At 41.8% G+C, this 23,994-nt stretch overlaps 1 protein-coding gene across 1 annotated transcript in view; it reads left to right on the top strand.

Annotated features, from left to right (window-relative positions):
• LOC124272352 (vascular endothelial growth factor receptor kdr-like) overlaps positions 1 to 17,302 on the top strand; it is a 462,777-nt gene extending 445,475 nt beyond the window's left edge. Inside the window, exon 22 of the mRNA XM_046707526.1 lies at positions 16,647 to 17,302. Within this exon, the coding sequence (XP_046563482.1) occupies positions 16,647 to 16,809 (163 nt within the window). The 3' untranslated portion in view covers positions 16,810 to 17,302. The remainder of the gene's footprint in view (positions 1 to 16,646) is intronic.
• The last annotated feature ends 6,692 nt before the right edge of the window (positions 17,303 to 23,994 follow it).

Raw genomic sequence — 23,994 nt, 5'->3', positions numbered from 1 at the left:
AATGGATTGTATGGAACTGACGATTTAAAATAATAATCATAATAAAACCACACAAAAGCATTATAAATAATAATAATAAATTGACTTTTGTTACAACAGCGCTTATTTCGATGCCCGTAAACTATACTATAACCTTTAGGTGCGTAGTAACAAGTCCTCATAAGCATAGACAGAAATCTATTTTCGGAAACCACCAGCAGTGGTACACGAGACAATACAAAATTTACAACGATAAATATAATGAATAACGAGATGGAGGAAGTTTACAATAATTCAAACGCGCAAACATTTGAAAATATATCGGGCAATACGGGTATTACATACAAAAATGGGTATATAAGTTCTTAATCCGTTCACGCATTGCCGATAGTTCACGCGACCCGATCGAGCCTAATGAAACGAAGGAATTCCATTCAAGGCTTAACCTGACCCGAACACGTGACCGGACAAAAGAATTTCATCGTTCTCGCCCGGCCGTTTGAAAACCGCCACTCTCGCGCACACGATCGATATTCAACGGCAATAACAGCGACTTTTATGCTATGACTATACGAGTGTGAGAAGGGTGTCGCAGCATTTGATGAAATGAAAACATACACTGAAGGAACTCACCACGAGTATAAATCCAATACAGTTCCTTAGTAAACTCCAAACACACTCCAGATCCTGAGAAAATCTTCTTATTTTCCCCAGCGTTTTGTCGATTATTTGAGTCAGGTGAATATCTTATAAAAATGCGGCCGAGATTACGTGTACTCGGTCGACATATTTTATAAGAGAACCCCCTAACAATTTATTTTCTAAAACAAAATACAATTTAAAACGAAAAGATATTGACAAAAAGAGCTAGCATTAACTATGGAGCTGAAATGCAATAATAAAACACTAAAGATGGACAATAAATTATAACTGAACAGATTAAAGCGAAAGTTTTAAAGATCTACAGAAAAAAAACACATTTTAACTTAGAATAAAAACAACAATAACAAAATACTGCACAATAAATGGATAATCTTTGAAATTTGAATCCTACCCGAACGATATGTGTGTATGAAAAATGGAATGATGAAATCAATATTGGATTATTATTAAATTTTTTTTAGAGAACTTGAAATTAGAAAAATTAATCGGAGTTGTGAGTAAAATAAAATAATGTACTTTAAAATCTAAAGGATAATTTGAGATACTATACGGGGTAGGATTCAAATTCCAAAATTTACATTGTGGAGATATGCTCCACCATTTCTTTGAGGAGCGCGTGACCCATTAATATAAGGACTTGTAGATCCTGCTTCATCTGAAAAAGGACAAATACAATTCAGAATTAAAATAAATCTAAGTTGCGTTAGCCGTTTTATTTTCACGTCTATTAGTATAAATGAAAACTCACTTTGTCCATGGACGAACTGTTCCCACTGACGGGGGTCTCCTCGATCCAGGAAGGAGACTGGGGGCATTCTTCCTGTGGGGGAGATCTTTCTGCATTTTCTAAATTCACAGAAAACAAATTCAGGATTACACGTCTTATATACGGTAACGCGCAGTAGAAATATACGCATATGCATCAAGATTATACCTAAATCTAATTTGTACTGTTAACAGTGCACTGGTTTACTTATACTCGCATATACCGTGTATGAAATCGATTTTGATACAAATGAAATGTAACCTACGTCGTTGAGGACACTTCGCTGCCAAAACTAAGACGTTGCCGTGCCTTATAGGGGTTCGCTAACCCCAAAGAACTTTCCCCTCTCACGGGGGTCTCCATTATCCACGACAGCGATCCAGGAGGACATGCTGCCGGTGTGTCCATCTTTCTGGATTTGCTAAATTGACAAAACAGAAACAAATTCAGAATTATACGTCTTATATACGGTAACGCGTAGTAGAAAATAAACGCGCAAGCATCAACATTATAGTTAAATCAAGTTTGTACTCTCTGCAGAGGACTGGTTTACTCATACTCGTCTATACCGTGTATTAAAATGGATTTTGATACAAATGAAATCTAACTTGACGGCACTTCGCCATCAAAGCTGAGGCATTTCCTAGTCTTGCCGGGGTTCGCCAACTCCAAAGGTGTGCTGGTGACATCGGCTAGAAAAGACAAAATCAAACTGACTATGTAATGTGGTCCTGGATTAGAATAATTAAATACATTCGACTTTCCCAGGGTTTACAGAAGTACTAATTGAAAACAAACATGGCAACGGAATCGTTGTAACTCATACTGTCTCGAAGAAAAATATTTCAAAGTGACGCAAACGGGGCAGTACTTAGATATTTGTTCAGTTTGAAAATACAAACGTAAATGAACGTGTATCACTACGATTAGTTAGAGTGGTCAGATGTGTAGAAAAGGGTAAAATTTGTTCCATAAAATCTTATGGATCTAACTACTTTGTAACTCTATACATTTGTTTTGAGAGATCCAGATCAATGTGTAAAGAAATGTTAGTGTGTACTAAGCGATAAACCTTTAACCGAAAAGCAACGTTTTATTCGAAAGTATAACCTTGAAAAATTCAACGTCATCGAACATTTTAGATATGATAATCATTGGTACCGATGACACCAGTATGGTGATCTACCTTCAGTTGTTGGCGACTTATAGTCTGTTTTTATATCGTGTTGTCTTCGTAAATGAATGAGTTTTAGATTTACACGCTAGTTTCAAACACTATCAGTGATACGCTAGTTATTTTACAAATCCTTCGGCGACTGTCTATGTAATAACTTATATTTTATAGCCTATGCCAAAACCTTTTTCGTCAGTATATGGCTGAAATATACTTCTCATCAAAAGTTTTAGACTTACCAGTGTAAATATAGCCATTTACTTCAGACAACTGTTTTAAACTAAATTTTGCAAAATATTTCATACTGTTTACACATAAACTGATGTATTGTAAAACAAATTCAGAACGTTGGAAAGATCATTGTCATGAGTTAAGTCAATGATGAAAATTGACGAAAATTGGCAAATTCTTAACAAAACTTTACACCACAACGCAGCTGTTCATATGCATGATATTTGCTCATGCTTTTCAGCAATTTGATGCACGATACTCGCGCAATTTAGTGGCATAAAGTTTACAGCTGGTTCCCCTGGAGTTAGTGGAGAAATCAATCTTCAATTATAGGTGTAAACATTCCCTCTGGATTATGGTTGCCTTATTCCTGTGGATTCCACAGACACATACAGAATGGAAATGAATTTTTTTAACTAAGTCATAGCTATCCCTAGTGGTATGCTTAAAAGAGTTATGCAGTTATCTCCCTTGGCTGTGACGTCACAACATAGTTGTTGAAAACTTCTCATAATCTTTCTGTATGGACAACACAGAAGACATGTTTACAGAGTGGAAGTGTTTTCAAAATTTTCTTCAAATTTTCAAAGAACTTCCAAACTCCCGGACAGTATTGTCGCATTGGTTGATGTTTTTGACCAGCGCATTCTGTATTTTGTACATATTGCTTGCGTTTTATTCTACTTTATTGGACTTTACTTTTCAAAAGCATATGTCACAAGCGCGTATCTGCACGTGTTTTGTCTGTGCCTCGTGCTTCACGGGTCCTCCCTGCTCTATTTATAACAATGTTCATTGTGTCTATAACTTTCCCTGTAGTCCGTGTTCCCCATGGCGTTTCGCCCCATGGCCACGGCTACTCAGTCTGTTGATCTGTCGGAGTCCACGGGACAAACACAGACACAGCTGGCTATCCACCTCTCCCTGCTCTTTTTATAACGATGTTCATTGTGTCTATAACTTTCCATGTAGTCCGTGTTCCCCATGACGTTTCGACCCATGGCCACGGCTACTCAGTCTGTTGATCTGTCGGCGTCCACGGACAAACACAGACACAGCTGGCTATCCATCCAACTGTCCTAGACGAGACCACGGATCGAGGTCTGTCGGACTGGTTCCTACTGGCGTCGGGTATGGTTCCATGGCTTCGGACCTTCCCGTCCCACCACCCCCCAATGCTTGGGACCCACGGGATCCCTCAACCAAGCGGATCTTCCGGCCACGCTGTAGCCACGGCTGGTCGGTGGGCTGGCATCACGGGATACGTCCCGGGTCAGACTGACATGGATGTCGACGAGGTCAACGGACGGCAATCGTTTTTTGCCTGCATGGTGGGGTTGTAGCCGCAACAGCTCAACGGCAGCGGCAGTGGTTGGGGAACGCCCCCGGGGTCGTAAGCCGTACAACTCGTATAATGCCGGCAAGAGCCATAGCCTAGAGTCTATATTTTGTAGACAGTTGGGATGCTTTATAGTCTGTACCCAGGAAGTCGAGTCTCAACCATGGAGTGAGCGAAAAAGCCCAGACTTCAGCTGGTTTTATAGTGCAAGTCCACTGAGATACCATACTGCAGTGAAGCACGAATTCCCCACTTGGACACATTCTACTGACTCCGAGGCGCCCAGTCCTTGTTGTACCCATTAATGCCGTGCACCAGGCAGGGACGAACAAGTACCATATTTTAACGTCTTTTGGTATGACGCGGTCGGGGATCGAACCCGCAACCTTCCGCTCTCCGGGCGGACGCTCTATCCACTACACTACGGAGGTGGTTTCTATGCACTTGGGATACGGTGACACATTATGTTCCCCACGTCAACAGGTCTCACCATCCGATCCCATTAGTCACCTTTTTACGACAAGTCGACGGGTCTCACGTGCCATCTCTTTGCCATCCTTCTCTGGTTAATGGCATTTGCAATTCTCACCTTAACACCTGGTATAAGGGACTCGGGGAGGGGTTGTCGATCTCGTCTCCACCCAACAAACTCTTATACTGTTATGGCATCTATCAACCGTTTTTTGACCAGATGGAAAGAACAGTGCCACGACTGAGTTTACATTCTGGCCTACCTGCACCCAAAGAAATCGAAGACTTTGCCGATGGTCAGCACGGTCTCATCGTTTTGGACGATCTGATGGTCCAAGTGTTGGACTCAAAAGACATGGAGCTGTTATTCACCTCGGGGTGTCATCATAGACGACTGAGCATAATTTTTTTCACACAAAACCTGTATTGACAGGCCAAAGCGGCTAGAACGATCGCTTTGAACACTTGGTATCTCGTCTTGTTTAAAAATATGAGGGATGCTTCTCAGATCACGACTCTTGGTCGTAAGTTGTTCCTGACCTGTACGGACAGGCCAAAGCGGCTAGAACGATTGCCTTGAACACTTGGTATCTCGTCTTGTTTAAAAATATGAGGGATGCTTCTCAGATCACGACTCTCGGTCGTAAGTTGTTCCCGGGACGAAGCGGAGTGTTGGTAGAAGCGTACAGGGATGCCATAAAGGTGCCTTACGGTTATCTCATCATCGACATGTCGCCTCACATGGATGAAAGACTGAGAACCAAAATTTTCCCCGGAGAGGATCCCATTGTGTACATTCCAAGGGTATAAAAATGACGTAAACTCAACATAGTGACTCATTCAGCCTGTGTCCGTGGATCAGATAAACTCCAGCATTTCTCTCCGTACAGATCCACCGTCTAATGAAAACCATGGACTATACTCACTGGAATGTATAAATAGCTCCCCGTTGATATAAATCTGTATCATTATGTCGAAGACTATCAAAGCGTTTTTAAAGCTGCTACTACAAATCTCATCTGCAGTGCAGAAGAATGCTCTTTTGCAAAGCGTGACGTCGGAACAACTGAAAGCATTGACAGAAATCATCTTCAAGTTGCTCCATTCAGATCTCAAAGTGTCAAAGGATAATCTGAGAAAACTCAAAAGACATAAAACTGTGCTCAGACTATTGGGTAATAACAATATCGCAGTAAAAAGGAGGAAAGACAGACTGAAGAAAAGTTTGAGCATCATTACTCTGGTACTCAGGATCGTATCGCCCCTACTAAAGACATTGTGAAAAAAAAAATGCTGCAGAGTCGTAGACATATACTCCTGCCTGCTGAAAGTATGAGAGACTGCTGAAACAGTCTCGACCGAGAGAGGAAACAGTCCAGTCTGATCCTACCTTCTTCGAAGACTCAGTTGTACAAAGCGGAGATGGATTTGAAGCCGATGAGGAAGACGACAAGGTCGAGAAGCTAGACACAGATCTGATTTTGAGCGCAATACCAAAACCATATCATCAAAGAGGGTCTGCTCTCTTGAGATTTATTCAAACAGATCCAGACCGTACACTATAATGGGATTGAAAAGGCCAATTGATCTACGAAAATGAAGCCATTCCAGGGAGCCACATTGCCAACTTGCTGAAAGGTTCCCAATATCCGTACAAACGATTTCAGCCCAGAGGGATGTCGACATTTTATCGTGCTTTGGAGGTGAGGTGAGGTGAAATTGGGTTTAACGTCGTGCTTGAGAATATTTCGCTCATATGACGACGTGCATGCGTGTGTATGTGTACGTGCGGCTGCTTGTACTAGCCCAGACTTAAGCTGGTTTTATAGTGCTAGCTCACTGAGATACCATGCCGCAGTGAAGCATGAATACCCCACTCAGACACAGTATACTGACTCCGAGCCGACCAGTCCTTGTTGTACCCATTAATGCCGAGCGCCAGGCAGGGACCAACAAGTACCATATTTTAACGTCTTTTTGTATGACGCGGTCAGGGATCGAACCCGCGACCTTCCGCTCTAACCACTACACCACGGAGGCGGCCTCGTGCTTTGGAAAAAATGCACGTACCTCGAGGTCTCTTCGCAAATTCGCAACCATGGGAGGTCAACACGAATACATCATCAATGACCACTCCAAAGTCGGTGCCTCCCGGTATTCCCGCTAATGCGTTGAAGAAAAAGAAGCACGAGCAGAAGAAGAAGAAGTTTAAATGGATCGCATTGTAAATGGTAGTACTATCAATAAAGGAGTACTACTCAATTGTACATCATTTCCTTCCCAGTCGTGTACATTACAATCTGTCTGTAAATAAATATTTGCGAAAGGCTACATATGTTTGTTTGGTTTTGTTTTTTGATGTATGTATAACAACAACAACAGGAAAGTAGTGCCATAGCTTTTTTTTTTATTATGTAATACAATATCTCCGCTATGACTAAGAATGGACAAGTATAGAGTGACACAGAGAGGCTTTAAGGGCTACGACTACGATGTACAGCTCAGATTCAATGATTAAAGTAATGATGGGCAAACTTATACACACGACGGTCGTTCAGTCTTTTATTAGTAGTAAAATAATTTTGAATTCGTCTCAAGGAATAACATCTCGCTTTAAGTATCGTGTAAAGCAGAACATACAGTCCACAAGTTCCACTGTCATTACTCTGAAGTTGCTGAGCGTTGTAACGATACTGTCCATCATTCCTCTTCATGAAATCGTGAAATCGTCTTCCATAGTAGATGGGTTTTTCTCCCAAACTGTCAAAAATTTCCCCGTCATTAGGGCCCTGTATCCATATGGCTATCCAATGCTGGCCCGTTTGCCTAGAATCTTGATTATTGATGATAAACCCTTGTTGATACGTGTTCACACGACAGGGAAGTTGATCAGCAACTTTAATACGACGATGTTGGGTAGACAGAGTTGATTTCAATGCACACCGTAACTGTAATGTATTCATGGTGGTGCGTACAGAATATTCCTCGCGTGGTCCACGGAGAGTACGAGATTATCTTGAGAGTAAAGAAGAACGTTGACCATCTCCGGCAGTGCACTATTGAACTGAAGCTGCAGGCGTAGATTTCTTTTTTTTATAAGATCCAGATAGTCCTCCTTGAGATGATAGGGCTCCAGGATGAACTCATAGAGGCGTAACCCCCTTGGAAATCTTTTCTCTTAACATTCAAACCCATGGAATTTTGACCCTCGAACAACGTATTGTAGGCTCTGATGTAATTGGATCCCGACACAATCGTCGGTTCTCCGGGTAGACGCTCCCAATCGACGTAGAGACCGATGGAACTCAGATCGTATAATTTGAAGTTGAAGGGCGATTTGCCATAACTGACATTGATGGCTTCTGCGGAGACCAAAGCCACGACCACCTTATTAGGTATCTTGTTTTGAAAGAGATTGTCCACCGTATAATTCAGTTGTCCTCTGGGTAGAGACACCACCTTCATGTCACTCTTGGTACGGGTACTTGCCAAATCGTGTTGTAATACTTTGGTGTGACTCATGATCACCGACGGGTTAGGTCAAATCTTACACACTCTCAAGTAGACGTCCTCAATCTTTACTTTTTAATTAGGATTTGTTTCACCCGACATGAGGCAGAAGGCTGGTGATGTTCGGAACATTCTGATCTGCACATCCACGCTGTTGATCAAGTAACGTTTGGAATCCATCAAATCTTCATACAGGGGACCCTCCATATTTACAATCTTACTGATGTTCGTCCAAACAGATCTTGCATAGAACCCTTTGTTACTTCCATTTACCGTAGTCACGTCAACATGGTGAGAAGTGTCTTTGTAATAAGAGGTTGAGAAGCACCTTGAGATAGCTCTTGTACGGATACAGATTACTCGAGGTGGTAATGAGTTTTCCAATCAGGGATACGTCGACTTGGGGAAAACAGAGACTGGAAAAATAGGTTGACTGGTCCTGTATTTTCCTCATCCGCGAGAGGGGTGCCATCTCCTTTCAGAATTATAGCCTTTACGAGGTAAACGTAGGTGGTACCGCAAACAAATTGAGCTCTTCGGCCATAGCTTCCACATACGGAGTCTGCGTGTAGTCAGCCATTACCATTTTCTGCTTGAGAGAGTTTTAGACAATATATCAATGGGTGGTTTCTTGGATGAATTCCGTTTGTTTTTCTTCGTTGACAGAGCTCTCCGAGATGTGTTCGCTTTAACCTTCTCGGAGTGACTGACCGTTTTCTTGTTCGCGTGTCCTTTTATACGCTTACTCGCCTTCTTTGCTCAGAGCGTATTCATGGCTTTCGCCTGTTCTGTGGCTTGTTGGGTCGGCACGACCAATTTTATTTTAACGTCGTCGTTGTCGTTTGTTTTCTGTTTCTTTTGACGCCATTCTGGATCGTACAGTTCCAACGCTCTGTCCACAGACATCATGGCCGCTCTTCGGCTCCCTCTCATGATCGGTACGTAAGGATCCAGTTTACCTTCAGATTGCAACTTGAAGAATCGATACCACTCGTCGTGGTTGGGGACATACAGTTGATATCCCGGTGTTGTTGCCGACATGTTTGCATAATCCGTGAGGTTTTAGGAGTACCGGACAGTAACGCAGTGGAGAGTTACTCAATTAATACCAGAACGGGAGCGGTTTCAAGTGTAGCGTCACCGTCACTGGTCCGCTGAGGAATGTGGCCAAATCGCCTCTGTGGGCCTTTATATACACATCCAGGGTCTGTACGCTTTCTGAAGTTTGACGGGCACGTATTGGCATTGAGAAAATGTAAAAGTACCTACTCTACTGTTTCCCGCGAGGCATAGACGTCTCAGAAGTGGTTCTTTGTTCTCGCCAGCGTAAGAAGACTCGCACAAAGAGGAATAAACATAAATATCACGGCATTCCGATTTCTTATCAGAGTCCCAAGTTGAAATGGATATTTCCGTCAGTGCGATGACCCTCCGTTGATGCAGATGAAATGGTTCATTCAACGTTACTCTGAAATTCCACGACTTATTCTCGTGATACACGTTCAGACTATCCGTACTTCTTAGAATGATGTACTTATCCATTGATGCTTTTAGATTTAATCTTGGGATTGAGTAGAAGATAACCCAAAATACTGCTGAGGAGTGCTGTCCACAGATTAGAGTTGCCTTTCTCCAGAGACAAGTTGACGATGCAGGTGATGACCACGATGTAAATAACGATGATTTGAGAGAAAAATACGGTTTCCGACTTGGCTACTTTCTTGCCAAATAGAGTCCAGCTTTCGTGAGAATGATGGCGAGTCAGAGGTTGTGCTTCGACCGGATCTTCCATCCTTATGGCTTCGATAAGGACTGAGATTTCCTTTTATAGTTTCCCGTACTGTCTGACATCTGCTTCCGGAATCCAAGAGTTGTACTTTGGGGGCCAATGAAGCCATCTCACTAGCACTTCTCTCTGTTTGTTTTTCGTTCTCTTTTTCAACACCTCTTGAATTCTATATACTTGATCTGGATTTTCCAACACTTTTTGAAGTTCGTCAGCGTAAAACATACCATCGATAGGATCTCCATCCATCTCAGCTTGTACAGATCATTGTTTTGTGACCAATACCGTCTCGTTACGGTAAAAATTTTGCCGGACCATTTTTCTTGATCTTCTCTGTCAAATGTCCCTCGCAAATGACTGATCCTGACAGTATCTCCTACTTTAAAGGTGAATTTTCATTTCTTATGTTTGGTAGATGCCTTCTCCTTCCCAGATTTGCTTTTGATCAAATACTGAGATAATCTGACTTCGTCTTCATTGGATTCGGTAATGCTTGCCGGAGTCTGTCCTAACATTCTGTGTTTTGTACGATTGTAGCTATGAACCACTTTATCCAGGATATCTACGTATCTATAAGTAAAGTTTTTCAACATGTATCGGTACAATCGCATCTTGATCATTTTGATGACGCGTTCGGCATACGCCAATTTGGTTTCGTTGAGAGAAAACAACTGGTGGATGTTTTGAGACTTAAAGAAGTTTTGAATGAGACGGTTCTTGTACTCGGATCCGGAATCCGATTGAAACAATTCGGGTTTTCGATTTTCTGTCTGCCAAATTGTAGTCAGAGCTTCCACCACTTGCTTTCCCGTTTTGGATGTCAGAGGGAGTACTCACAGAAACCTGGAAAACAGATCTGTCATAATCATAAGACCCCGTCATTGTACTCGGCTAAAGTAACCATATCCATGAGATCAGACTGCCAGTGACTTTCTAACCCTTCTACTACGTACTCATTCCGGGGAAACTTTCGTCTAACCGGATGCGTCATGGTATAAGTCTCTTGACCCTTCAACCATTTCCTGATCCGATATAATCCGATATTGAACTTTCCCTCCGTTTTCACGACTTCGTACAATTTCTTATGTCCGGCATAAGTTCCCGGATGCTTAGGATCGTAATATATACTCCTGAGATACTCTTCCCACGACTCCATACTGTAAACTGATGTGATCTGTTCAAAGTGGATGCCCTTTATACTACACGGACAAAGAGGACCTACTCGGAAAATAAGTTTATAAAATGATTTATTATTTTCAAACGTTTCATACTCCAAATGATGTTCTCGTTTCAATAATGTGAAAATTGTCACTCAGTTTTGGTGAACAGAACTCTTCTGCCTCCGAAGATGCTCGATCTTTCATTCGTATTGTTTCCGTAAAGTTGGGACTGTCCTCTGAAAGAGAAATCTGTATTGACCACTTCTTCCTTCCTCGTACCAATCAGTCCTACCATGCGTAGGTACTGACAATTCGGGGACCACTTCTCGTGTTCTATCCAGGGATCATCCGAACTCGTCCAGCCTTTCAGATGAATATTACATTCAAAACAAACGCATCTGTCTCCTCTGTTCTTGTAGATAAACCCAGCATGAGCCATATCTTGAGCATTGTGCTTCATTCGGTGGTAGAAGGTACTTTGCAACAATCGGTAACTACTGTTTCAGGGTACAGTCCTCACACATCCATTTTTACGTCCGTTCAGTTAGGGTGTCGACTCGCGAATGAACACTGTCTCTACGGATGGTGAGTTATATTTTCCGTCGCTCCAACAATTATGATCGGAATTTAATCACCAGTTCCAATAGTCATTAGGGTTACAGAAAGAACAGCTCAAGAAACCCATCTGATTTTGGTGATCGTCTCGAAGAATGCAAGGGACCATGTCTTTCAATTCGGGGACGTAGTCTGGCATCAACTGAACGCAACACTTCAATCTCTCCCACTGATTCATAGAAAGAATAAATCCTTTCTCGTTCGTCAGCTTTTCACTTTCATGATCCAAGTCCACTTTCTAACATACACTCCGACATCGTCTAAGGTGAGATAGAGATTATCCCCCAAATGAATACTGTGTCCCATAGTCCCTTCTTTCCTAGCTTCGTCCACTCGTGCGAAACCATTGTTTCGAGTTCAGACTCAGACCCGATTTGGTAGGATAAGGCATAACCCCGAAATGATTATAACGGCGATGCCTCTGATTGGGTGAAATTATAATCGGAAACCAATCGAGTGGTGATCCCACTCGTCTGTACACTTTTCGATACAGTCTACTGGAACGACACAGCCAAACATACCTGTCTCTTGAATTCATTCCCGAGAGACACAACTTCACCTTAACATGGACTCTGACTTGAAGGTGTGAGACATGGCGAAGGCTTTGAAGCAGGTATAACAACCAGATATGCTTCATAAGGTCTTACCCCTGTCAATGTTTGACGAACCTCCTCTATTTCTCCCACGTTTGGAGGACCTGTGTACGTCTGGGGATAGCATCGAACTCGTAGGTACGACATACGTTTTAGCATGGACAGTTGACAATCTACAATTGTGTAATAGCAAGACCACAGATGATCTGGTATTTAAACTTCTGTTTCGCATTCGAATGCTAATGATTCGGCTTCAAGACTAGACTTGTGTGTCATTCAAGATCGGGATCTAGTACATTTGTATTTGTGATCTGAGAAGCCGACCCACATAAACACACCTCATGCATTGAAGGGTACAGAGTAGACCTGCTTCGCTAACCATGATTGGGTCTTTATTTAGTCAATGAGAACAATTGTGAATTTTCTAACAAGGCGGAATGAAATACTCCATGCAAGTTTAGACTGAACTTCTTAAAACTCAAGAAGATGCATGTACTAGAGACCATTCGATGCAGTTGCTGGCGCAGCATGTGCAAATCATGTTCAGAAGTAATGGAAAATATTGGGGCTTCCTCGGATTACCATTTACCGACTTATTGCCAGATTTCAACCTGCCGGCAGTTATCAGCGCAAACCAGGATCGGGACGTCCTTGTAAACTTGGGGGAAATGACAGGAGACGACTCGCACAACTGGCGGCGGTGAATCCAAACTGGTTGGTAAAGCGTGCCACAGCTTTAGTGGAGTACTAGAGTATCTGAATGGATTGTAAGGCGCAGTTTAAAAGAATCAGGAATCGTGGAGAAAGTGCCGACAAAGGTTCCGTTGATGACAGAAGAGCACAAGTGGAAAAGACGGAAGTGGTGTGAGTGTAATAGGGACACTGACTTTTCAAACTGGTGAGGTGAGGTGAAATTGGGATTAACGTCGTGCTTGAGAATATTTCGCTCATATGACGACGTGCATGCGTGTGTATGTGTATGTGCGGCTGCTTGTACTAGCCCAGACTTAAGCTGGTTTTATAGTGCTAGCTCACTGAGATACCATGCCGCAGTGAAGCATGAATACCCCACTCAGACACAGTATACTGACTCCGAGCCGACCAGTCCTTGTTGTACCCATTAATGCCGAGCGCCAGGCAGGGACCAACAAGTACCATATTTTAACGTCTTTTGGTATGACGCGGTCAGGGATCGAACCCGCGACCTTCCGCTCTCCGGGCGGACGCTCTAACCACTACACCACGGAGGCGGTCTCAAACTGGTCATTTACAGACGAATCGAAGTTCAATTTTTTCCGAATTACAAGGAAAAGGTGGTATCGAAATGGAAAATGCGAAAAAATGTGCCCAAAGTTCTGGACTTCTGTGATGGTGTGGGGTGGGATTGGGAAATTTGGTTTAATGCCGCTTCTGGAAATTACAGGCCGCATTGATTCAAGGAAGTACTCTGAGCTTTTGCAAGAGGGACTGCTAGATTCAAATATCGCACAGAGTGGAATTCCCTATGTAATGCAACAAGATAATGCCTGCATACACACGTCCGCCTACAATGAAGCTTAGCTTCGTCGGAACTACATTTAGGTAGTGTAGTTTCCGGCCGCTTCACCAGACCTGAACCCCATCGAAAATGTCTGGCAAATCATCAAGGACAAAGTGGAAAAGTTGGAACCGAAAGACATTGCAGAATGGAAACGAGTGATTCATGAAACGTGGTATGAGACATCTGGGGAACTGATTGACAATCTTGTAAATTCCATGCCTCGGCGGATTGAACAGTGTTTGGAGCAAAGTGGTGGACTGACTGAGTATTGACTTATTGTGAACGATTTAACAATGTATTGTGTACATGTGTGCCAATTTTCATAAATTTATGTCAATTATTAAATCAAGACGTTGAATCTAAACTTGTCTCATTTTTTTCCTCAATCAGATAGAATATTCACTCGACCACCATTGTCCACCATCCTGGGGCCTGACGACGCTAAACATCTGACGATATAGCTGCCTTGCAAGACGTCATAGGTTGCACAGCCGCCTGTTTATCCCGCTCTCAACAACCTCATCAGGGGAAGTTCTCCATACCATGCTAGCTTTCTGGATGTGGTCTACTACCCTGCAGGCCTACATTTTCGTCTGTCTTCCCCCTCCACTGCTGAGTCGAACCTTCATGAGACTCGGGTCTTGGCATCAACGATGACTCTTCACAGCAACCGTTTGCTGATACCTGTTATGAAGGGATTTTTTGGAGAGAGACTGTCTTTACCTCCCACTACCTGCACGACCACTCAGTGACTGACATAGAATGACTCCATTAGTTTGGCCACCTGGTACTGGCGCAGCAATTGTCCTCGGCCTGACAACACAGAGAGTGACACCCCTCCATCTGTATTTCCTTGTTTAAAGTGAATCAGGGTGTATGGAACTTCATTTTATCTTCATTTTATTTCCTTGGGCATAGAATGTTCTCACCTAGTTGTACACTAGGGAGTTGTAGTACAGTCATCATCGAACAACTTCATCATAGACTGAGAGGTCAGCCTTGTATTACGGTGCAGAGGTGATCGACACTCTAACTCTCACGAGAAATCATGTCAGTGAAGTGTGGATACCCAATTCCAGTGGATTCCGATGCATTTGGGATATGGTTTTCGAAGCAGGGATTGTCCAGATTAGAGTTGCAAGACTTTAAGTCTGCGGCAGTTTCTGGTGAAAGTGGACAAGACGTGGAAACATGTTGTAGCTCCGTCCTTTTGTCTTGAACAAAAGTTGTGCCGGAAAACAACATTTACTCGGGAGTGCCCACTCCCTGGGAGTTTTTGTGCTGAGTATGCCAAAGGGTTTTGGAAGTAGCAACCCATCACAAGTAAAGGAGTTATGTAGTCAATCAGATGATTGTGCTTGTATCAGTCCTCCTTGTGCACCTTCACCACATCACATGGCTGTCCTCTACACACAGGCACTGGGTAATCTGTGGCCCACCGTCAGACCGCGACACAGATTATGTTACATATTACGAGTAATGCTTCAAGAAGAGAATGATCAGATAAAGGAGTCACATGATCAACCAGAGGGCATTCTGCATGCTTCATAGAGGCTTCAGGATGACCAGGAAAGGGAGCAGTGGGCTGTGTTCAGGCGTATGGTACAATAGAGGCTCAAAACTTCGTTTGCAGTTCATTTCCAATCAGGTGTCTATCATGAAAGAAAGAGTACTAACCGTGAGATAGGATAAGCATTTATAAATATATAATTTATAGTTAAATTTTTCCAATCTCACCAAATTGGTAATTTCATGTATCTGTATGTAACAATGTGATTAGCATCAAAGAATAACTGCACTCTCCCAGGATATGATGAGTGCTTTTCTTTGCTTTCATCAATGGAATCCATTTAGCTTGCCATACATCCGTGTTGGAAACAACTTCCCTGCACTCCCAATAGGTGTTATAATACTCAGCACAAATTCGTAAAATTCTGCTCACGAACAACACCTTTGTCAAAATTAATGCCAAGAACCCACAACGCTTTCATTTTTATCTTCATCACCACTGTTATTTTCTTGTACTACTGTTCAAAACTTTATACACTGAACTGCCCTACATGAGGGTATGACATCAACTTGGCAGCAATTTGATATCCTTCCATTTACACTCCACTAGTTGGCTTATATTTAGACATCCAGATTGTCCACAATCATCTTTCCATTTAAGTCAGTTTGGTAGCAGACTTGATAGCATTCCAGGTAGATGTTGTGTCAATGTGCTGAATCAGCTCCGGAGATTATGCATTTCAGTTAACGATTCACAAAAAGATCGAACATATTTTTACGCAATCTTACCACACAGAAAATATAAACCTTGGGTCCCCTGCTTGCTTGATTCCTTCCTTCCTTACTTGGTTCCTTCATTGCTTGCTTGATTCCTTGCTTGCTTGATTCCTTCCTTCCTTACTTGGTTCCTTCATTGCTTGCTTGATTCCTTGCTTGCCTTGTTCCTTCCTTCTGTGCTTGATTCCTTGCTTGCTTGGTTCCTTGCTTGCTTGATTCCTTCCTTCTGTGCTTGATTCCTTGCTTGCTTGGTTCCTTCCTTCTGTGCTTGATTCCTTGCTTGCTTGGTTCCTTCCTTCTGTGCTTGATTCCTTGCTTGCTTGGTTCCTTCCTTCTGTGCTTGATTCCTTGCTTGCTTGGTTCCTTCCTTCTGTGCTTGATTCCTTGCTTGCTTGGTTCCTTCCTTCTGTGCTTGATTCCTTGCTTGCTTGTTTGCTTGCTTGGTTCCTATGGCTATATGATACTGTTTATTTGTCTGGACATCACTGATGAATGTGTTTAATTAATTTTAACATATCATTTTATCCATACAGTGAGGAGCAGGAGCCTTGTCGATCACCAACCAATCACTCACCAAAATGGGTGACATTTGACACATGCTCAAACTTTACCAACAAGGAAAATAACTTAGATTCCTATAGATCTGCAGTATCAGGCGACAGTGAGAGTGGAACTGAATGTAGTTATCACTCTTAAGATGATGTCAAATGTGGAGAACATGAGAATATGAGCTTGACCCCAAGTCATTCTGATCCACAGGCAAAGGTAGTGTAGCAGTGACATTAATGATAACACCTTCACTGGGGATGCTGGGAAGGCAGGTTGTCCAAATGAAAACTGACAGATATCCACTCCCAGATGTTCAAGATCAGAGAGACATGGAATTCAGAAAGGAGTTCCTGGATTCCATGCAGCATTACAGTTTTCATGCAGCCAAAGTGGTTTCCAGATTCATAATTTGGATCAGATCTACAAAGAAAATACGTAAAGGTGTAGTTAGTATCTTTGGAAAGCCTCAGTACTCCAGCTTTCCAACGTCAATGTCAGATTTGAAAGGATCAAGTGTAACTGTCTTTCAGGGACCTTTCCATGTCACCATACTATTTATTGGAAGTGCACTTCTGCTACATATAAATGGATAAATCTTCAAACCTTCATTGTGAATAAATATTTCATTTATGCTGTGAAATGATTGTGTGCTCCAAGCACCGTTCCTGCCATCACTGTATAAAGACAAAGTGACAGGTCCATATGCATAATTCTTTTCTGCTGAAAAAAAGACAACAAAAGAAAAACAAAGACAAGAAACCCAAAAAATTGAGGTTAGCATTGTGGGAATGTCCTCAGTTTACCATGCCATTTCAATTCTAGCCCAGAAAGCCATTTTATCATGTCTTTCTCTAATTCATTATGCCATTTTCTAACTAATCATTGCTTTTTATGGATGTTTATTGATATTCATATTATCTTGCATTCAGTGTTATGAAGACTTGTGGTGAAACAGCTTCAAAATGTCTTAAAAGCAGGATAGCTGATCCAATTATAACCTCACACAACCAAAGAAAGAGAGTTCCAACTGAAATTGTTCATAAATTGTCATGGTAGAATGGAGATAAACCTAGAGCGTTTGTTTTTGAAAGATATTCAGTGCTATTATAATTCCGAGCTATACTACCTCTAATTTTAAAACGCAGTATATTTATCTCCATTCTACCATGACAATTTTTTGTTAACAATTCAGGTGGTACCCTTGTTTGGGGTTTCTCGTCAACACATGAAACGGCCTTGTATTCCAATCTCAAGTGGTATCACTCCAAATGGGATGATTGGTGGTAAAACTGTCAATAACTAACAAACACCAGGCTGAGTAATAACAAATAACTTTTGGGTTTTTTTTCACTGAATTAATCACTAATCATTAACTGAGATATTGGAAACATATATTGAATAATTGCAAAAAGCTTGGTTCACATTTTAAAATTTTGCCATAGATCCTTTACCTACTCGAATAATGGCAGAGACATCATGGCCTTGACCTGTTCTTGGAGTGATTGTTGTCTGTGACATTGCACATAGGAAATTTTGAAAGATTTTGAAGTCTTTGATATCTAATTATTGGTACCTTGCAGTAAGAGGCGCGCTTTTGTTGTGATGAGGAGACATTGTACGCTTGACATTTTTGCCTTCCTGGTTGAGAGGTTGTGTACTTAACAGACTTACATCTGTGTCATTTGAGAAGAGATGTCAAAAACAATGCATAGTGGCTAAAACGTAAACAGTACCATGAGGGATGCCAAATTGTCCATTGAACCCAGTATGAAGCAGATGGGCAGCAAGACAATCTATTCAAAGGTGGTCAATACTACTTCCGCTTGACCACATACGTGGTTGTATATATCAACATAACACACGTGAAGTCAGATGAATGCTAAGGTATTTATTACAACTTTGATTCGATTTTAATGATTTATTTTCCTCCATATTATTAGAGAACCCCCTATCAGCTTTTATTACCCATAATGCTTTCGCTGCAACATTTCACACTCGTTTCGTATTTATAAGTCGTATGATACACTTGCTCGTGTAAAAATCTCTATAGCTATACTGAAAGCCAATAAAAATGCAATTTGACATTCATACTTTTTTTTTACTCACACTAATTTCAACATATATAAACCTAACTGGCAGATATGTTTTAAGTGAACATCTGTGAATAATTTCATCTGAAAATGTCCAGTCAACAACAACATCAGTGACGCAACAACGACATCACACAAAGGAGGGGTCACTTGCAGTCAATATTGTGTGTGTCAACCGTGCGCTGCAAGACATGCTCGCAGTCTTTGGGGCATTGAAAGACACACATTTCTCAGGAACAGCTGTTGGATGGTCTGCAGCCTCTGATGATCTGTGGTCTGATCATGACACCACCCCCTCCAAAACGATCATGTTCAAGGACACAGTTTGGCGTAAGTCTTTCTCCTTTACATCGATAAATCTGTTGACGTCCATCTGCAAAGGATAAGTTAAACCTGGATTCATCTGAAAAAATGACATCTGGCCATGTCCTGTTGCCAAGATTGGCCCCATTTGCTGCCCATCGCTGTATAGCAAGTCTGTGGCGATGCAGTAAGGTTGGACCACGGTATGGGTGACGACACCGGATGTTGAAGGCAGCAAGGCGTCCTTGCACCTTTTGGGCACTGAAATGACGTTGACTTGTCCCAATTGTCCTCCTTGCCTAATCATCAGCTGTTTGGAACCAATTTCGCAAGTGAGAAACTCGGATATTGCGGTTTTGTCGAGCTGTTATCACAGGTGGTGCACCAGGTCACAGACGATCAGCAACACTTCCGGTAGCCCGAAAACGTTGTCTGAGTCGATTTACAGTGGATGGATGCACATTAAAGTGCCTGGCAATCATCACATCTGAAGCACCTTGGCTGACCATACCGCTAACCTGATTCCTTTCGTCTTGTGTCAAGTGTGGCATTTTCTCAAAGTGATTGAGTTCCACAATTCCTTGTGCTTTTACAGGGCCTGGGTGCAGGTAATGCATGTGCACAATGTGTTTCATGAATGTGGTTGTGTTTACAAGAAATGTCAAAAGTTCAATTTTAAGTATCAAAGTTCATGTGAGAGGAATGCTCCGGGACTCGAACTCGAAATGGTCAAGAATAACAGCCTTTTATTCCTACATCCTCTGTATCGCAGGAAAAAATCTTCAATAGAACTTTTGTAAGTTTCAGGACAACAAATACCAATTGCGTTTTTAATGGCTTTCAGTATATTATACTCAATTAAATTGTACGGTCCCAGTCATAAACAATAGTTAACTTATCAGAAAGCCTTGTAAAAATACATCTCTGTATACAAGATTAACATCAATATGATGGTAAAACATTTGCCTACCTTGTAAAAGGTAAGTTTCTTTGCGTTGAGAATAGCTTGCACAACATCAGACATCCAGTAAGTTTGAAGCATTGCCTAAAGAAGAATTGCGGTTGAAATCATACATTGGACACGCTTACTCAGGCGGTTAGGTCTACTAATGCCTACAGGGAAAAATAGCTACGGGAAATAATAGCTACAATATGTGTTGTGACAGCGATACGCTTACCTGCACACAAGTGGACTGTTCCAATTAGTGTGCACTAATGCAAACAATGAGATTAGGAGAGTAAAGGGTAATTGTCCAGTTACGTTTTGAAACTTCACATGCATTTAATGTTAGAAGAACCTTCTCACACGAGAGGGAGACTAAAGAGTAGAATGAGTGAGATTATTCAAAGTGAGAAGGAAATGTATTGCTTTAAAATGCTTGTAACCAAACTTTTGGTTTAACGGGAGACGGAAGATGATGCCACCACTTCCACACGCTCAGCAGAATCAACCTACCAGACCGCTTCAAAGGGACTTCTGGTGGACTGCATTTCCTTTGCATAGACGACAGTGATGATGACAGGATTCTCTGCTTCGCCACAAGTGACCGCCTCACCCTCCTGCAAAAAGTGGACACCATCTACATGGACGGCACGTTCTACTGATGTCCTCCTCTCTGGGATTAGCTGTATGTCATCCATGGATTAGTCAGAAGAAAGATGACCCAGCTGGTCTTCTGTCTACTGCCAAATTGTCAACGCTGCACCTATGAACGTCTACTACTTCTGAACAACAAGGTGCAGCAGACAACAGGATCGCCCCTTCAGCCTGACGTCATCCAGACGGATTTTGAAATCACCACCATCAACGCTGTTGCGACTGTCTTCCCTAACACTGACGTCCATGGATGCTACTTCCACTATACACAGGCTCTCTGAAGGAAGGTTCAGAACCTCGGCTTCAGTGAAGCCTCTCAGCAGGATCAGGAGATTCATAGATGGATAAGAAGAGCAGCAGCACTTCCCCTCCTCCCAATAGCCATGGTCCAAGACGCTTGAATTGAGATCATGACTACGTGACCAGCACCTGGGTTGACGATCATGCCAAGTTTCGTGATGGATTGTGGAATCACCATGAGACCCAAAACCCGAGGACGAATAATCATCTTGAGGGATGGCATTCACACGTCAACAAAATCGTCCAACGAGCACACCCGAACATTTTCTCTTTTGCAAAAGTGCTACAGAGAATGGAGAAGGCTGAGAGGAACAAGCTGGTCCAGATTGCTCATGGTGCCTGTCCCCCCTCCCCGCAAGAGGCAGTACACAGAACTCGACCAGAGGCTCACACGACTCAAGGATTCTGGCTTCTGGGGTAAAGACATATGTGAAGACTGGAATTTCTGTCAGCTGCTGGACACTTAATTAAATTAGCGTAAATGTATGTAAAATTGTGTAAAACATTAATGGTATGACAGTGTGAAAAATGTGTAAAACATAGAGATAAACATGATTTTCACAATGGTGTGAAATATGTGTACGAAAAAAGAATGAACACTAATGAATAACGAATAAATGGTTCATCAACATAGAAAATCTTTGTTCTGTATTTACTGTAGGCAAAATTGCACACTCAAATGGGACATACGACTTTAATGAAAAGTTGAAAGCTGTTAAATTGAAAAACATTTGTGAAAAAAGTTGTTTATATAAGACTGTAAGCATTATTCCCTGTAGGCATTAGTAGAATCCGCCGGGTCAGGCGACACATACTCCCTCGAGTTGTTGTGTAACCGTTAACACTTCCAAGAAAATATGTAGGTCATGAAATCCATGTGCACACAAACCCATTTCATATATGCTTATGTCCTTCTGGTATCAGACAGCATTTTTTTTCCCTCGCCCTTTCCGTAAAATGCCAGATAAATCAACAATGCTTTTATCCGTGAACGATAAAAGGCGGAGAAATTTAGTTCTTTTTACCGTAGAACACAATTTCGGACAACATTTAGCAGTGTCTATTTTTCAAACCTCCTAAGTGTTTGCACTTGAGTTAACACCATCAGATAGTAAATTAGTACTATCGGATAGTATTATTCTATATTTCTGTGTAATTTTATGGTTGTAAGTTAGATCAAGTGCCGAGCGAACAAAGTTATTGCTAAAAGTTCACTTTTGAGATCTTTCTTTTCAGTTCACTTCAGAAAAATACAACTCGGCATCCAAGGGATTAATATGAACAAGACACAATATTCTTCTATTTTCCTTCCGCGTCATGGTAACTGTGGTCTGAAGCCACCTGCACGGAACACACAAGTTCTTCAGAGAGGAGTCGGGCTACTGCTACGCCCACGGAGCCAACTGTTACTACCAGACTCACTCAGCGCAAGCTGCTAACGTCTCCAACTACAGAGGGTCTTATTACCATAGACCAGCTAAACTGTTAGATACTGCGATCTCATGGCGGGCGTATGTAACACGCGTACTGCAGGAACGGGAGTTGGATTATCATTGGGTTTAACAGGGGATATTTCGGATCTCTGTGTAACTGGTTACACTTAAACAGATACGATCTTGGCCCTTAAAGTTTTTTTTCCCCTGGGGCAGTTACATTTTCTTATTCACATCATGTTCCTCACAGTCACTAACAATCTCCATGACTTCATCTTCCTGTGCATAGTCTCAAAGCTATATCAAAGCTTTAATCTGAATACGGTCAAGAATTCGGTTAGACGGAGACCTAACACCTTGCAACCAAGTCTGAATAAGATCATGGCCTTGTAAAGCAATAACATACCTGACTTATTTGTACCCAATTTCGATTTTGAAATGCACTTTAATAGATTGGTGATCATGTTACATGTGTTATACACGTGTGTGATATAGAGAGACCATGTTAATCTTTGATAAAAATACCACGGAATTTGAACACTGATACTATTTCCAATTTATTGTGCCCAAGGGTGTTTCTACATGAGCATGTGTCATACGACTTATACAAAACGAGTGTGAGATTTTGTACTGCCCGAGTGAGAGCAAGGGCATTGCAAAATTTTGCACGAGTTTACACATTTCTCGAGTGTAATGATTTCGTTATCATCCATTTTATTAATGTACATTTGTGCAGTAATACACGGTAATCAAGTGAGACGGACCTCTTCATTGACGTCATGTTCAGATGTTTATTGAAACACATCCTTTGGCAAGAAGATACTTATATATGCCTTGAGAAGGAAAGCATTAAAAGATAACAAGAAGAGAATATTGGGTTCAAGGTCAGAGGTGAGGCTGATCTGTGGGCTGCCCTAATAAACAATGAGTATGTTAGGATGGGCAACTACAGTTGCCAGCAGCAGCAGCAGCAGCAGCAATGGGCAACAATGTTGCCAGCAGCAGCAATGGGCAACAATGTTGCCAGCAGCAAATAGAGCAATCGCATTTCTGCTGAAAAGCAGACAATAATAAGGCAAAGCCAAAAGATTCCTATCCGCTGAGAAGCAGAAGGGTTAAACAGATTCCGGCTGAAGAGCCGTCCTGCCATAATTTTGAATATTGCCTAAGTATTAATGATTGCAGCCCACAAGATCCAGGCCACCCCTAACATTTATTGACACAGGCATATATACATAGACATTACAAGCCCTTTGCCAATAATGTACAATCTGTTAACAGAAAGAAGAAAGAGATGGCTAGCAAGGGAAGGGTGGGAGGGAAGCGAAAATATAACTTAATGCAGGATACAAAGAGGATTGGAATTAACATAACTGGAAGTGACGTAAGCAAACATAAAAGAGCGGGAAGAATGAACTGAAAGTAAGTGTGAATGGTTTCAATAAACGCATTGAGTGTTAAGCACTAAATGAGATTAATGACGTCACAAACGAGGAAATACTGAAATAATGGTTGCTAGGCAAAAGTGATTATGCTCACATGTGCACATATGATATATATGACACTGCTTATGTTTTCACCATATGGGTAATAAAGATTCATATCACAG

Source organism: Haliotis rubra, unplaced genomic scaffold (genome assembly GCF_003918875.1).
Source record: "Haliotis rubra isolate DU_JTF1 unplaced genomic scaffold, ASM391887v1 Scf169, whole genome shotgun sequence".
NCBI lineage: Eukaryota > Metazoa > Mollusca > Gastropoda > Lepetellida > Haliotidae > Haliotis > Haliotis rubra.
Note: the sequence above shows the minus strand (reverse complement) of the source record. Positions and strands in the feature narration are given on the sequence as shown.